The 14234-nt window shown below is 55.6% G+C and overlaps 2 protein-coding genes across 16 annotated transcripts in view; both read right to left on the bottom strand.

Moving 5' to 3' along the window:
- KANK2 (KN motif and ankyrin repeat domains 2) overlaps positions 1–2291 on the bottom strand; it is a 35696-nt gene extending 33405 nt beyond the window's left edge. For 2 of the 10 annotated variants that reach the window (XM_009193502.3, XM_003914913.3), the window contains exons 1-2: positions 2212–2272; positions 360–566 (exon numbers count right to left, since the gene is read on the bottom strand). The gene's annotated coding sequence lies outside the window, so the exon portion shown is untranslated. Of the gene's footprint in view, positions 1–294; positions 1909–2211 lie in introns of those variants that run through there. The other 8 variants (XM_017952211.2, XM_017952214.2, XM_017952210.2 and 5 more) reach the window with 5 other exon arrangements.
- A 2020-nt stretch (positions 2292–4311) lies between these two features.
- Positions 4312–14234, bottom strand: part of DOCK6 (dedicator of cytokinesis 6) — a 61329-nt gene continuing 51406 nt past the window's right edge. For 3 of the 6 annotated variants that reach the window (XM_009193509.2, XM_009193507.2, XM_009193512.2), the window contains 9 exons: positions 9196–9327; positions 9097–9111; positions 7600–7725; positions 7411–7500; positions 6887–7123; positions 5902–6045; positions 5709–5815; positions 5302–5463; positions 4312–4556 (listed from right to left, as the gene is read on the bottom strand). In XM_009193509.2, coding sequence (XP_009191773.2) covers positions 4514–4556; positions 5302–5463; positions 5709–5815; positions 5902–6045; positions 6887–7123; positions 7411–7500; positions 7600–7725; positions 9097–9111; positions 9196–9327 — 1056 coding nt within the window. In that variant the 3' untranslated portion in view covers positions 4312–4513. Of the gene's footprint in view, positions 4557–5301; positions 5464–5708; positions 5816–5901; positions 6046–6886; positions 7124–7410; positions 7501–7599; positions 7732–9096; positions 9112–9195; positions 9328–14234 lie in introns of all 6 variants that reach the window. The other 3 variants (XM_009193506.2, XM_009193508.2, XM_009193510.2) reach the window with 1 other exon arrangement.

The following is a 14234-nucleotide window of genomic DNA, read 5'->3' as shown; positions in this document are numbered from 1 at the left end:
AGGGGCGCAGTAGGGATAGAGGGCCGGGTGGAGGCCCAGGAAGTCCTGGGGGTGGAGGGGAGGAAGTAAGACGGGGTGCCTGGAGGCTGCAAAAAGGAGGGACAATCAGAGCCTCTCACTAAACCCCCCTCAGCCCTGGAGGCTGGCCAGGGCTCTCTTGTCCCCAGTATAACCCGTCTGAACTTGGCCGGTCCTTTCTGTTATCTGACCTCCAGCCATCATGCTGCAGAGGCCCCAGCCCATCCCGCCATCAGTGAATCCTTTCTGGCCTTTGAGTGCGGGGGCAGCAGGTACCTTGGGAGGATGGGCCAGGTAGCGCACCTGCTGGGCATGAAGGCAGGGCTGGGGCTCCGGGGCACCTGAGCTTGTCCTTGTTCTCCTGTCCTGTCTTGCTTTGTCTCTCTCCAAGTCTCTCTGTGTCTCTCCACGTCTCTGTCTCTCTGTGTCTCTCTCCGCGTCTCTGTCTCTCTGTGTCTCTCTCCGCGTCTCTGTCCTTCTACGTCTCTCTCCGTGTCTTTCTCTCTGTCTTTCCACGTTTCTGTCTTCGCGTCTCTGTCTTTCAACACCTGGAACACATGATCACCAATTGCAGGAAATTTGGTTTTCCATTTGCCTGGAGACTCGCCCCTGAGCAACAGGAAGTTGATTGAAAATATTTTCTGGCCACCAAAGAGAGATGGAGATACAGGGAGCAAGCAGGATTAGAGCAGGATTGGAATAGTCAGGGGGAGAGGGGGGCAGGGGAGTGAGGGTGCTGCCAGGCAAATAGTATAGTAACAGTAATAATAACACCAACTCTTTTTTTTTTTTCTTCCTGAGACGGAGTTTTGCTCTTGTTGCCCAGGCTGGAGTGCAATGGCATGATATTGGCTTACCGCAACCTCCGGCTCCCAGGTTCAAGCAATTCTCCTGCCTCAGCCTCCTGAGTAGCTGGGATTACAGGCATGTGCCACCATATCTGGCTAATTTTGTATTTTTGGTAGAGATGGGGTTTCTCCATGTTGGTCAGGCTGGTCTCGAACTCCTGACCTCAGATGATCCACCCACCTCGGCCTCCCAAAGTGCTGGGATTACAGGCATGAGCTACCGCACCCAGCCTAACATCAACTCTTCTAATTGTCATGACAATTCCATGAGATGGGCAGTTATCCCGTTTCACAGACAGGGGATGCAGAGGGCACAGAAAGGTACAGTGGCTTGCCTAGGATCCTTGGGGCCACGGGGAAGTAGCTGGGCCTGAACGTGAACCTAAGGCTGGTGGATCCCGCCAATGCCCACCAAGTCACCACCCCCAGACTCCACACCAGATATCTCTACCCGTTTCCCAGATATTGAGGTCTGAGGGTCCTCAGTCATCTGATCGCCCTCGATCAGGACCAGCGACTCCCGAGTAAGGGGAAGAGAAAGGAGATGAGGGGGTGTGGTGGGGGAGATGGATGTCTGTGGCTGAAACCCTTCTCTCGCTATGGGACCCCTGGGGAGTGGGGAAGGGGTGACAGGATAAGACACAGATGGAGAGACTGGAGCCTACAAGAGGGGACAGGTAGGGAGTTCAGGGAAGGGGCGCGGGTCTCCCCAACCCACCACCCAAGACCGGCCTGCACATCTTGGAGGTGGCGGGGGCGCGGGGGGTCTTTCCGCCCTAAACTCGGGGGGTTGGGGGGCGGCGAGAAGGACCCCGCCCCGTGCAGGGAGGGGGCGGGGCCTGTGGATCCCCGGCTAATGGCAAACAGCTGCCGCTCCCCACGCCGGCCCAGCCGCCAAGCCCAGGCCCAGCCCGGCCGGACGCCCGGCCGCCTTCCCGCCGCCTGGGGCATGGCCGCGGAGGAGGGTGAGGGGGGACAGTGCGGGGAGGGGGCAGAGCCGGGCGGGGAGCAGAGGCAGAAAGGGGGACACAGATAGGGGAGAGGGGGCAGAGGGGAGCCAGGACAGGGGAGACGGGCAGGGCACGAGGAATCGATGGGGGTACTGGGAGGAATCGATGAGGGTATGGGGTCATAGACGGGGAGGGAGCAGGGACGCGGGGACAGAGACAGTCCAAGTCTGGAAAGTTTGGGCACAGAAGGTGGAGTTGGAGGCAGCGGCTCGTTGAGACCAGCGAAGTCGTGTCCCGGGGTTGGAGGCGGGGGGTAGGGTAGTAGGTGGGGGGGCGGTGCACACTCGATCCCCGAACCGGACTTGAACCCCTACCCAGCCCCGGGTCCCACTCGCCTTGCGCGCTCCGGCCGCTGCCTTCCCTGCGTCCCGCCGCCCGAGCGTCCTCGCGCGCGCCGCCGCCTGGGCGCCCGGCCCTCGGAGGTGGCTCCGCCCGCACTACGCCCCCTCCTGCTGGCCCCGCCCCTCCAGTCGGCCCCGCCCCCTCCCGCCGCCCGGGCGCCCAGGCCGCGGTGGGGGGTGGGGATGCAGAGACGCTAGTTGGAGACTGGATCTCACCTGGACAGCAGGTGTGTGTGTGCGCGCCGGGCTGTCCGGCCTCGTCCTTCCTCCCTCCTTAAGTCCCCAAAGCAGGGTCCCCCCCCGCCGGCCTCCCCCCACCGCCGGCTGTCCCTGGGCCGCTGCGGGGGGCGGAACGGCTCGGCGGCAGGAGGGGGTGGAGCTGGCCGGGGCCCAGCTAGGGGAGGGCGCGCGGGGGGGGGGGCGCGGCGGCGGGAGGTCACCCCTCCCCCAGGCGGCCCAGGGCTGGACGCGGCCCAGCGCAAGCCTGGCACACGGTGGGGTGACCGCCGCGCGAGAGGGGAGGCTGCACAGGCCTGGGCGCCGGAGCCAGCCAGACCTGGACTCCCATCCCAGACCCACCAAACTTGCTGCTCTGTGCCTCAGTTTGCCCATCTGTAAAATGGAGATGATCATGTTAGCTACCTGATAGGAGTGTTGAGAAGATTCACTAACCATTGAGAAGGGGCCTAACCATTAGGAAGGAGGTCCCTCGGGTTAAAAAGTCTCATAAATGGAGTGTCCTACTTTTGCAGAGATCTTTCTAGGAGCCCTTTAGTACACAGCCAGCCACTCAGCAAGGGCTTAATAAATATTATTAGGCCGGTGAGGTGGCTCACACCTGTAATCTCAGCACTTAAGGAGGCCGAGGCAGGAGGACTGCTTGAGCTCAGGAGTTCCAGACCAGCCTGGGAAACGTAGCAAGACCCTGTCTCTACAAGAAAAATTTTTAAGTGAAAAAAAATTAGGCCAGGCGCAGTGGCTCATGCCTGTAACTGCAGCACTTTGGGAGGGCAAGGTGGGCGGATTATTTGAGCCAAGGAGTTGGAGACCAGCTTTGGCAATATGACAAGGCCCCATGTCTGCAAAAAACAAAATAAAAAGAAACCACCTGGGGCCGAGAAATGGCTCACACCTGTAATCCCAGCACTTAGGGAGGCTGAGGTGGGTGGATCACCTGAGGTCAGGAGTTCAAGACCAACCTGGCCAACATGGTGAAACCCCGTCTCTATTAAAAATACAAAAACTATCCAAGCATGGTGGTGCACATATATAATCCCAGCTACTCGGGAGGCTGAGGTAGGAGAATAACTTGAATCTGGGAGGTGGAGGTTGCTGTGAACCGAGATTGCGCCACTGCACTGCAGCCTGGGTGACAGAGCGAAACTCCGTATGAAAAAGAAAAAGAAAAGCCAGGCATAGTGGCATGTGCCTATAATCCCTGCTACTCAGGAGGCTTGAGCCCCGGAGTTTGAGGCTGCAGTGAGCTATGATTGTGACACTGCATTCCAGCCTGGGGGACTGAGAGAGAGCCTGTCTGTTAAAAACAAAGAAGCAAGAACCAGGTATTATTATTCCCGGTAGGCATGTGACATTATTTTTTTTTTTTTTTTGAGACAGAGTCTCGCTCTGTCGCCCAGGCTGGAGTGCAGTGGCGCGATCTCGGCTCACTGCAAGCTCCGCCTCTCGGGTTCACGCCATTCTCCTGCCTCAGCCTCCCGAGTAGCTGGGACTACAGGCGCCCACAACCGCGCCCGGCTAATTTTTTGTATTTTTAGTAGAGACGGGGTTTCACCGTGGTCTCGATCTCCTGACCTTGTGATCCACCCGCCTCGGCCTCCCAAAGTGCTGGGATTACAGGCGTGAGCCACCGCGCCCGGCCGCATGTGACATTATTTGTGTGTTGCCTTCCCCGCTAGAACGTCAGCTCCACAAGGGCAGGAATTTGTGTCTATTGTCACCATGATGTCCCTGGCACCCAGTATGTTCTTGGTGTCTCCATTGATGATGCAGGGATGTGTGGATGTGGGGCAGTGGACTGTGAGCATGTCATGAGCATGTGACCCAGCCCCTAGTGACCGCACCACATGGCACAGGTTGCTTATAAAAACCATTTTAAATTAAAAAAGGGAGGAAGCATCAGTGCATACAGATGGGGACACAGGGGCAAAGGGCCCAGCACCGAGTACAATGTGGTCACCCCATGGCCCAGTGGGCACCAGGGGAGACTCCCCTCGCAGCACAGATAGCTGAGGGCCGGGTGCTGGTTCTTCTAGGTGCAGCTTTGGTCCTTGTGGGCTCAGAGGTCTGCCTTTCGAAAACTTGCTCTGTTCAAGGAGTTCCTGGGAAAAGAATGAGGGTGGGTCAGCATGGCCGTGGGGCCCCCAACTCCATAGACCTCCCAGCCCACATCCTCATCCTCTTCCTCTTCATCTTCCTTCGAGGATCCTTCTGGGGTCTCTCCTATCCCTGATCCTGCTGTGGGATTCTCAGATGCTCTCTTGTAATCCACCACGGAAGGTATGAATCATCCCCATTTTACAGATGTAGAAACTGAGGCTCAGAAAGATGAATTCATGTATCTGGGAAATGACGGCTCGGAGCCTGCCCTGCCTTTGTACATCTGAATGACTTATTCAGATGCTTATGCAAAGTTGAAGCAGCTCATGCTATAATCCCAGCACTTTAGGAAGGCAAAGCGGGTGGATCACCTGAGGTCAGGAGGTCAAGACCAGCCTGGTCAACATGGTGAAACCCTGTCTCTACTAAAAATACAAAAAATTAGCCAGGTGTGGTGGTGGATTCCTGTAATCCCAGCTACTCAGGAGGCTGAGGCAGGAGAATCGCTTGAATCTGGGAGGTGGAGGTTGCAGTGAGCTGAGATTGTACCACTGCACTCCAGCCTGGGCGACAGAGGGAGACTCTCTCAAAAAAAAAAAACCAGAAACACAACAAAGTCGAACAAAGTCCAAGCTACCAGGAAACATGTTGCTGTGTACGTGTACAACAGCCCCCATCCTGTATCTGTCCTGGTCTGCCTCTGCATCCCCTCTCTAGTCTCTAGGATGGGGGCACCAGGTCAGGCACCTGAGGCCAGGTGGGGTGGGTGCCAGCAGCTGGGGCAGGCGCTGGGTAAGCAGGGGCTGCAGAGCCTCCCGCAGGCGGCAGTAGTTGCGCTCTAGCTCGCGGTGGTACTCCTTCTGGTCCGGCCCAATCAGGGCCTTATTTTTCCGCAGCGCATCTTCACATCTGAGGGCCAGAGGGTGGGAGATGCTAAGAGACTCGCACACAGGACTGAAAGCAAGACTAGGGGTGGGGGCATCCGTAAGGCGGGGCCAGGCCTGCTGAAAGACCCACAATAGGAGGTCAGGTTGGGAGAATGGACTTAATGGGAATCGGGCAGATGGGGGAGCCATGCGGAGATCAGGTGGGCAGAGAGCAGGTCTATGCAGGTTAGGCAGGCATGAGACCCTCCTGCGGGGTTTTGCGCCTACTTCTTGCAGAAGTCCTTGAAGCAGAGCCGCAGTTTGTTGTGATGCCGGAAGAGCTTGGGGTCTTCCGGGATCTCTGCTAAAAACACTTGGGCCACCTCCAGGGGACCCTGTGGGGTGAGAGGGACTGGTGAGCCAGCCTGCATGGCACCTGGAGTCCCCTGTGCGGCCTGCATCCCCCTTCCACCAGCCGTGCCTGATTCACGGTGGGCCCCACAGAGCCCTGAAGCACCATCTGTAGCATCTTAGCATCTGGTGGGTCCTGCTCGGTGGCGAAGGCCAGCTCCCGTGTTTTCTTCTGCATGTCCTCGATAGCCACCTCCACTGGCGTCAGCACCGTCTATGGGGTGAGGGGAGGGGTGTGCACTCGCTGGGGCCTGAGGAGGTCCTGATCGAAGCCAGTCGGGGGCAGCTCAGACCCCGCTGGGAGCAAGAGGGGTCCAAGAACCCAGGCAATGACCAGAATCTGGGGTCCTTCCTGGGTCTGACTCTGGGGGGGTCCAGCCTTGGGTCTGCTGAGTCTGGTGCCCTGGGGTTTAGTGGCTTCACATCTGGGGTCTCCAGACTTCCTTGGGTCTGGAGGTAGAGGTTTGAGACTGGAAGTTGGAGTTTGGGGTCCCCAACCTGGTTCTGGGGTACATGAGCCAATTTCTGGGTCTAGCGTGTCCACACCTCTCCTCTCTGGGTCTGGGATCCCCGGGCGTCTCCTCCCTGGGCCTTCTTAGATTTGGAGTCCCTGTGCCTCCCCTTTGTGAGTCTAGAATCCCTGGGTCCTCCTGGGTCTGGAGGTACAGGTTTCAGTTTAGAGATTGGAATTCGGGTCTCCATATATTCTCAGCTCAGTTCTGGGGTACCTGGGTCTCTTCCTGGGCCACACCTCCTTCTCCCTGGGCCTTCCTAGATCTGGGCTCCCTCTGCCTCCTCTTTCTGGGTCTGGAATCTCTGGGCCACACTGGGTCTGGGGTCCCTGTATCTTGCCTCCTAGGTCTCCCTGGGTCTGGTCTCCTCCCCTCTCCTCCCTGGGGATCTGGTCTAGGGTCCCTGTGCCACCCCTCTCTGTGTCTGAGATCCATGGGCCACCTTTGGTCTGGGTCCCTGTGTCTTCCCTCCCCTCCCCTCCCCTCCCAGGGTCTGTTGTCCCCTCACCTCCCCACCCCTCCAGGCCCAGGGTCCCCACGCACCTCCTCCCTGTGGCACACACGGATGCGAGTCTTGATGTAGGGGAAGGCGTGGTCGGTGCTGAGCAGCGTCTTACGCTTGTGTTGCTCGGGCAGCTCCCCGTGTGCGCGCCCATCCGGCGTGAAGGGCGTGCAGAACAGGAATGTGCGAAGCCCGTAGTTGCGGTCAAAGTAGGTCACCCGGTCCTTGAGCTCGTAGGTATCAAAGTACGGTTCCACATACGTGATCTGGATGTAGGCCTGGGCGCAGGGTCAGGTGTGAGGAGGGTCCCACAGCCCCGGCACGCACAGCCCAGGCCCTGTGCCTGGAGAGAGGGGATCTGGGCATCCCTGGATCTGGGGACTTTGTCACTTCCAGGTCTTCCTATGTCAGGATGTTTGGGAATCCCCTGAGGAATAGGTTTTGGGGTCCCCCAGTGAAATATGATTTGGGGTTTCCCAGAGAAAGAGGATTTGAGGGTCCCCAGGAAACAAGACTTGGAGTCTCTGTGGATCTACGATTTTGGGGAAATGGTCGGGGGACCCACCTTCTGTGCGTCAAGCTTGGACTTGTCCACAGGGTTAGAGTCTTTGATAATCTCAACCACGTCGTCGCCAAATCTCTCCGTGTAGAACTCCTGGAGACACAGGGCTGACTCGGGGCCACCCAGGGACAGCCCCTACTCCAGCCCCAAGGCAGCCCCATGCCCCGTTCCACCCCCACCACAAGGACATGCCTCCAGCCGGTGTGAGATCTCTGCCAGCTTCGTGATCGATGGCTCCTTGTACACAAACTCCTGCTCATCCAGGTCGCCAAAGCGGGCGCCGTAGAAGCCCACGCGGAAATACGTCCCGAACACGCGCTGGAGCTGTGAGAAAGGGTGTGGTTGTCCGGGAGGCCCCTGCTGGAGGTCTGCCTGCCCCAGAGATAGGGGTCTCGAATATCAGGATGGGAGTGTGAGGACCATGAGAACATCCGGGCATGGGCACAGGCAGGGGGTCCTGAGAACATCGGGGCATGGATTGCAATATGAAGTTAGGACTGGGGCTGTATTGTTCACAGGTGTGTCCCTGATGCCCATGGGACAGGGTATATAGCAGGTACCCAATAAATGCTTGGATGGCTGAGGAGAAGGATGGCTGCCTGTCACTCTAGGACAGAGGCTCTGACTCCTTTGTTCTAGGGCATTCTCCTTCCCGTGCCCCGATGCCCGCAATGGGTATACAGTAGGTGCCCAATAAGTGCTTGGATGGCTGAGGGAAGGGATGGCTGTCTCTCACTCTAGGACAGAGGCTCTGGTTCCCTTGTTCCATGGCATTCCCCTGCTCCTGTCCCCGGCCCTAAGTTTGGAAGAAGGAACCCCCTCCCTACCACCCCAAAACCACCACCCCATGACTGGAAAGGAAGTGGAATGGCTGGATGTTCACTTACCAAGGCCGATCCGGGGAGGGTGGGGCAGACATGGTGGGGTCAGAGGTGTGGGGGACAGAGAGACAATGTCATGGGAGAGGTCAGAGGTCAGAGTTCCCTCAACCCCCAGGGTCCTGGTTAACACTGCCCCGTGAGAATCATTCCGTGGGGAGAGAGATCAGAGATGGGAGATGGGTGGGGGCGAAGAGGACCTGCCCTCCCCACCCAGCTCCCACCCGGCCTGCCTGCCTGGGCTCTGGGTTTCTGCCATCTTTGGCCAGAACATTCTCCCCAAACTAGGAGATGCCTAAAAATAGACCTAAGCAGAGCAGAAGCGGGATTGGGGTGGGGGGAGTGCTGCTGGAGCGGGGGGACACATTAACCAGAAATGAGGAGCAGAGGAGAGCCTGGGGGAGGCTGGAAGCTAGAGACGCAGGGAGAGACAGAGACTAAGAGACAGAGAGATACCAAGATAGGGAGAGCCACGTGATAGATGGGGAGAGATGAGAAAGAGACCATGAGGGAGTCAGAGCCACCCTGCCACCCCCCTGCAGTGACCAAGCTGGCCCTGGCAGCGGGAGGGGTGTCTCTGGAGAGCTCCCAGCTGGGTGAGTCACAAGCTGCCCTCGAGATCTGGGGCGGGGGGGTGGCGCATTTTTAGGGAAGGGAGGGAAATGATGGGGTGGGTGCCTTGTGGCCACAGCCCCAGCCCCAATGGCCAACGGCCATGCTCCTCTGGCGCCCCCTGGTGTTCACTGATGGCTGCTGGCCAGTCATCACGGGGGTCCCAGAGGCAGGTGGCTGTCCACTGAAGCTGACTCACCTCCCAGCCGGAACTCTGTCGGGAGAGAAGGGTCAAGGTCAGCATATCCCTGGAGGAGTGGGGCTGAGGGTGGGGTCTGGGGAGGGGTCCTGGGCCCACCTGGTGCATGATCTTGGTGAAGGCCTCCTGCAGTTTGCCGTGCACCGCGGCCAACTTCTTGTAGTCACGGTGGGCTTCCAGGATGGGGATGAGGTTCTTGTAGACCTCATTCACCGCCTCGTAGAGTCCACCCTGAGAGTGAGGTGGGGTCAGGATTCCCCAAACTGTCTTCCCCTCTCCACTGTGCTCCTGTCTACCCATCTCCCTTGTGATCCTGTGCTCCATCCTACCCACCCTCCATCACCTCCTCCAGGAAGCCCGCCCTGACCACCCCCATCCCAGATAGGGACTGAGCCTTTCCACTCAGCTCCCACAGAGGGCTCCATGGTCTTCACCGCTACTTATCTGTTTTGTTTTTTTGAGATAGGGTCTCACTCTATCGCCCAGGCTGGAGTGTAGTGGTACAATCACAGCTCACTGCAGTCTCCAACTCCTGGGCTCAAGAGATCCTCCCACCCTAGCCTCCCACGTAGCTAGAACTACAGGCACATGCCACCATGCCCAGCTAATTTTGTTTTAGTTTTTGTAGAGTCAGGGTCTCACTATATTGCCCCGGTTGGTCTTGAACTCATGGGCTCAAGTGATCCTCCTGCCTTGGCCTCTGAATTAGCTGGGATTACAGGTGTGAGCCACCACTCCCCCAGCCCTTCACCACTTTTAACAACAATATTCTATGGCACAGGTACCATGTACATCTGCACTTCACCCATCTGTGTTCCCTCATTGATGGGAGAAGCAGTTTTTTTTTCCCCTATTCCTCAAAGAGGAAAGTGAGTTTCAGAGATATGGAGGCAATCCCCAGGGCCAAGACCCGAACACAAGCCCATCTGGCCCTGTGCCCGTGACCTCCATGCCCAACTGCCTCGTGGCGTGTGGTAATATGCCCCTCACCCCCAGCGGGTGCTGGCATTGAGCCTGGCTCAAAACAGGCACCCTGTGAGGTTTGCTGACTGTCAGAAGGCCTGTGTCCACCCCCTGGTTTCTTCCCCTGAGGCCTCTGTGTGTGTGTTTTTTAAATCTTTTTTTATTATTATTATTTTAATCTTTTTTAAATTATTATACTGGTTCTGACATGTGTGAGCCACCGCATTCAGCCCTCCCTCCGAGGACTTTGTCTCCAAGAATCCAGCAAAGTGACAATAATGAAGTTCTGGGGTACATGTGCAGAACGTGCAGTTTTGTTACGTAGGTATACATGTGCCACAGTGGTTTGCTGCACCCATCAGCCCGTCACCTACACTAGGTATTTCTTCTAATGCTATCCCTCCGCTAACCCCCATCCATGTTTGTTTTTTTGTTTTGTTTTGTTTTTAGATGGAGTCTTGCTCTGTTGCCCAGGCTGGAGTGCAGCGGTATGATCTCAGCTCGCTGCAACCTCTGCCTCCTGGGTTCAAGCAATTCTCCTGCCTCATCCTACCTAGTCACTGGAACTACAGGCGCCTGCTACCATGCCTGGTTCATTTTTATTTTTTTGAGACAAGAGTCTTGCTCTGTCACCCAGGCTGTAGTGCAATGGCGTGATGTTGGCTCACTGCAACCTCTGTCTCCCGGGTTTAAGCGATTCTTCTGCCTTAGCCTCCCGAGTAGCTAGGACTACAAGTGCCCGCCATGCCCGGCTAATACTTGTATTTTTAGTAGAGACGAGGTTTCACTATGTTGGCCAGGCTGGTCTCAAACTCCTGACCTCGTGATCTGCCCACCTTGGCCTCCCAAAGTGCTGGGATAACAGGCATGAGCCACTGAGCCCATGCCCAGCTAATTTTTTTGTTTTTTGGTTTTTTTTTGTAGAGATGGGGTTTCTCCATGTTGCCCAAGCTGGTCTTGAACTCCCGACCTCAAGTGATCTGCCCTCCTCGGCCTCCCAAAGTGCTGGGATCACAAGCGTGAGCCACCGCATTCGGCCCTTCCTCTGAGGACTTTGTCTCCAAGAATCCAGCAGAGTGACAATAATGAAAACAATGTCGGCCGGACGCAGTGGCTCACGCCTGTAATCCCAGCACTTTAGGAGGCTGAGGCAGGCAGACTACGAGGTCAGGAGATCGAGACCATCTTGGCTAACACGGTGAAACCCCATCTCTAATAAAAATACAAAAAATTAGCCAGCCGTGGTGGCGGGCGCCTGTAGTCCCAGCTACTCAGGAGGCTGAGGCAGGAGAATGGTGTGAACCCGGGAGGCAGAGTTTGCAGTGAGCCGAGATAGTGCCACTGCACTGCAGCCTGAGCGACACAGCGAGACTCTGTCTCAAAAAAAAAAAAAAAGAAAAGAAAACAATGTCACTAGTGTCACTAGAGGGCCAGCACCACAGAAGAAATCTCACTGGAACACCTGACTTCAAATGTGACCTTGAATCTCGCTGAGCTCTCAGATGTAAATGCCAGTTCCCCAAAATGTGAGGAACTGAGAAACAGGTAAAGTGACATCACATGGACACAGCCAGCCCCACACAAACCAGAAAAACACGCGGAGCAAAGGCCCCAGGGCTCCTGCAAGTCAAATGTAGAAGCCACCACCTGCCCTCATACAAACAAGCAAACTAGAGAAGAAAACCCCTTTTCAACAGTGGAAAATCAGTTGCCAGGCATGCTGGCTCATGCCTGTAATCCCAGCACTTTGGGAGGCCGAGGCGAGAGGGTTGCATGAGTCCCGGAGTTCAAGCCCAGCCTGGGCAACATAGCAAGACTCCATCTCTTTAAAAAAAGAAAAAAAATTGGCAGGCACGGTGGCTCAAGCCTGTAATCCCAGCACTTTGGGAGGCCGAGACGGGCGGATCATGAGGTCAGGAGATCGAGACCATCCTGGCTAACCCGGTGAAACCTCGTCTCTACAAAAAATACACAAAACTAGCCAGGCGAGGTCGCGGGTGCCTGTAGTCCCAGCTATTCGGGAGGCTGAGGCAGGAGAATGGCATAAACCCAGGAGGCGGAGCTTGCAGTAAGCTGAGATCTGGCCACTGCACTCCAGCCTGGGCGACAGAGTAAGACTCCGTCTCAAAAAAAAAAAAAAAAAAAGAAAAAAAATTAACAAAGAAAAAAAAATTAGCTGGATGTGGTGGTGCGCACTTATAGTCCCAGCTACTTGGGAGGCTGAGGTGGGAGGATCACCTGAGCCCAGGACATTGAGGCTGCAGTGAGCCAGGCTGCACACTGCAACCTGGGTGAAAGAGTAAGACCCTGTCTCAAAAAAAAAATAAAAAAAAAGAAAAAGAGACTTAGGATACAGATCAGCCACAGCCATTGTGGGCCCTTATTGGATTCTGATTCAAACCAAGTAACCCCAAAAAAGATACATCAGAGATGATCTGGGACATCTAAATATAGAGGGCAATGAAATGACATCAATGTCATTAAAGGATGACCATTAACTTGGCCACGTGGGATACGAGTTTTGTAAAAGGGTCTTTATCAGGAAGGGTTGCACAGCGGGTACTTGTGGGAGTGGTGGGAAAATACCTGGGATTTGCTTTTTTTTTTTTGGAGACAGAGCCTTGCTCTGTCCCTCAGGCTGGAGTGCAGTGGCATGATCTCAGCTCACTGCAACCTCCGCCTCCTGGGTTCAAGCGAGTCTCATGCCTCAGCCTCCCAAGTAGCTGGGATTACAGATGCCTGCCACCACGCCCGGCTAATTTTTGTATTTTTAGTAGACATGGGGTTTCCCCATGTTGGCCAGGCTGGTCTTGAACTCCTGACCTCAGGTGATTCACCTGCCTCGGCCTCCCAAAGTGCTGGGATTACAGGAGTCAGCCACTGCGCCCAGTCTGGGATTTGCTTTAAGCTGGAGCTTCTCCAACTTGAAGATGCATGTGAATATCCTGTCTTTATTTTATTTATTTTTTGAGACATGTCGGTTTCACTCTGTCACGTAGACTGGAGTACAGCGGCACGATTATAACTCATTGCAGCTCCAACCTCCTGGGCTCCAGTGATCCTCCCGCTTCAAGCTTCCTGAGTAGCTGGGACTACAGGTGCACGCCACCACACCCAGCTAGTTTCTTGTATTTTTTGTAGAGACAGGGTTTTGCCGTGTTGCCCAGGCTGGTCTCAAACTCCTGGCCTCAAGTGAGCCTCCTGCCTCAGCCTCCCAAAGTGCTGGGATTACAGGCGGATTACAGGCGGGAGGCTCCTGCCTCAGCCTCCCAAAGTGCTGGGATTAGGTGGGAGGACTGAGTGAGGCCAGAAGTTTGAGACCAGCCTGACCAACATAGTAAGACTCCCTCTCTATAAAAAAATTAAAAATTGGCAGGGTGTAGTGGCACACACCTGTAATCCCATGACTTTGGGAGGTTGAGGCAGGCAGATCACTTGAGCTCAGGAGTTCAAGACCAGCCTGGGAAACATGGCAAAACCCCATCTCTACAAAAAATTACAAAAAATTAGTCTAGTGATGTGTGCCTGTAGTCCAGTTACTCAGGAGGCCAGGGTGGGAGAATCACCTGAGCCGCCCTGGAGGCCCAGGTTGTAGGGAGCTATGATCACGCCACTGCACTCCAGCCTGTGTGACAGAATGGAGGCCCTGTCTCACAAAATATCACAAAGAAAAAATATATATAATAATTTAAAAATTGGCCGGGCATGGTGGCACATGCCTGCCGTCCCACCTACTTGGGAGGCTGAGGTGGGAGGATTGCTTGAGCTCAGGAGTTCGAGGCTGCAGTGAGCTATCATCGCACCACTGTACACCAGCCTGGGCAAAAGAGCAAGACTCTGTCAAAAACAAACAAATAAAAAAACAAGAAAGGAAAAAAGAAAACAAAGGAAAATTGAAAGCATCTCCAGCGTATGGAAGGTTTACTATATCAAGCCTGCATCAAGGGTCTCATGGAGACATAGGCAAGTTACAGGGCCTCTGAGAAACCCAATTCTCCTTCTTGCTTTTTTTTTTTTTTTTTTTGAGACAGTCTCCCTCTGTCGCCCAGGCTGGAGTGCAATGGCGCAATCCCGGCTCACTGCAACCTCTGCCTCTCTGGGTCAAGTGATTCTCCTGTCTCAGCCTCCCGAGTAGCTGGGATTACGGCTGCGTGCCACCACGCCTGGCTAATTTT

Source organism: Papio anubis, chromosome 20 (genome assembly GCF_008728515.1).
Source record: "Papio anubis isolate 15944 chromosome 20, Panubis1.0, whole genome shotgun sequence".
Classification (NCBI taxonomy): domain Eukaryota; kingdom Metazoa; phylum Chordata; class Mammalia; order Primates; family Cercopithecidae; genus Papio; species Papio anubis.
This window is presented reverse-complemented; position numbering and strand designations above follow the sequence as displayed.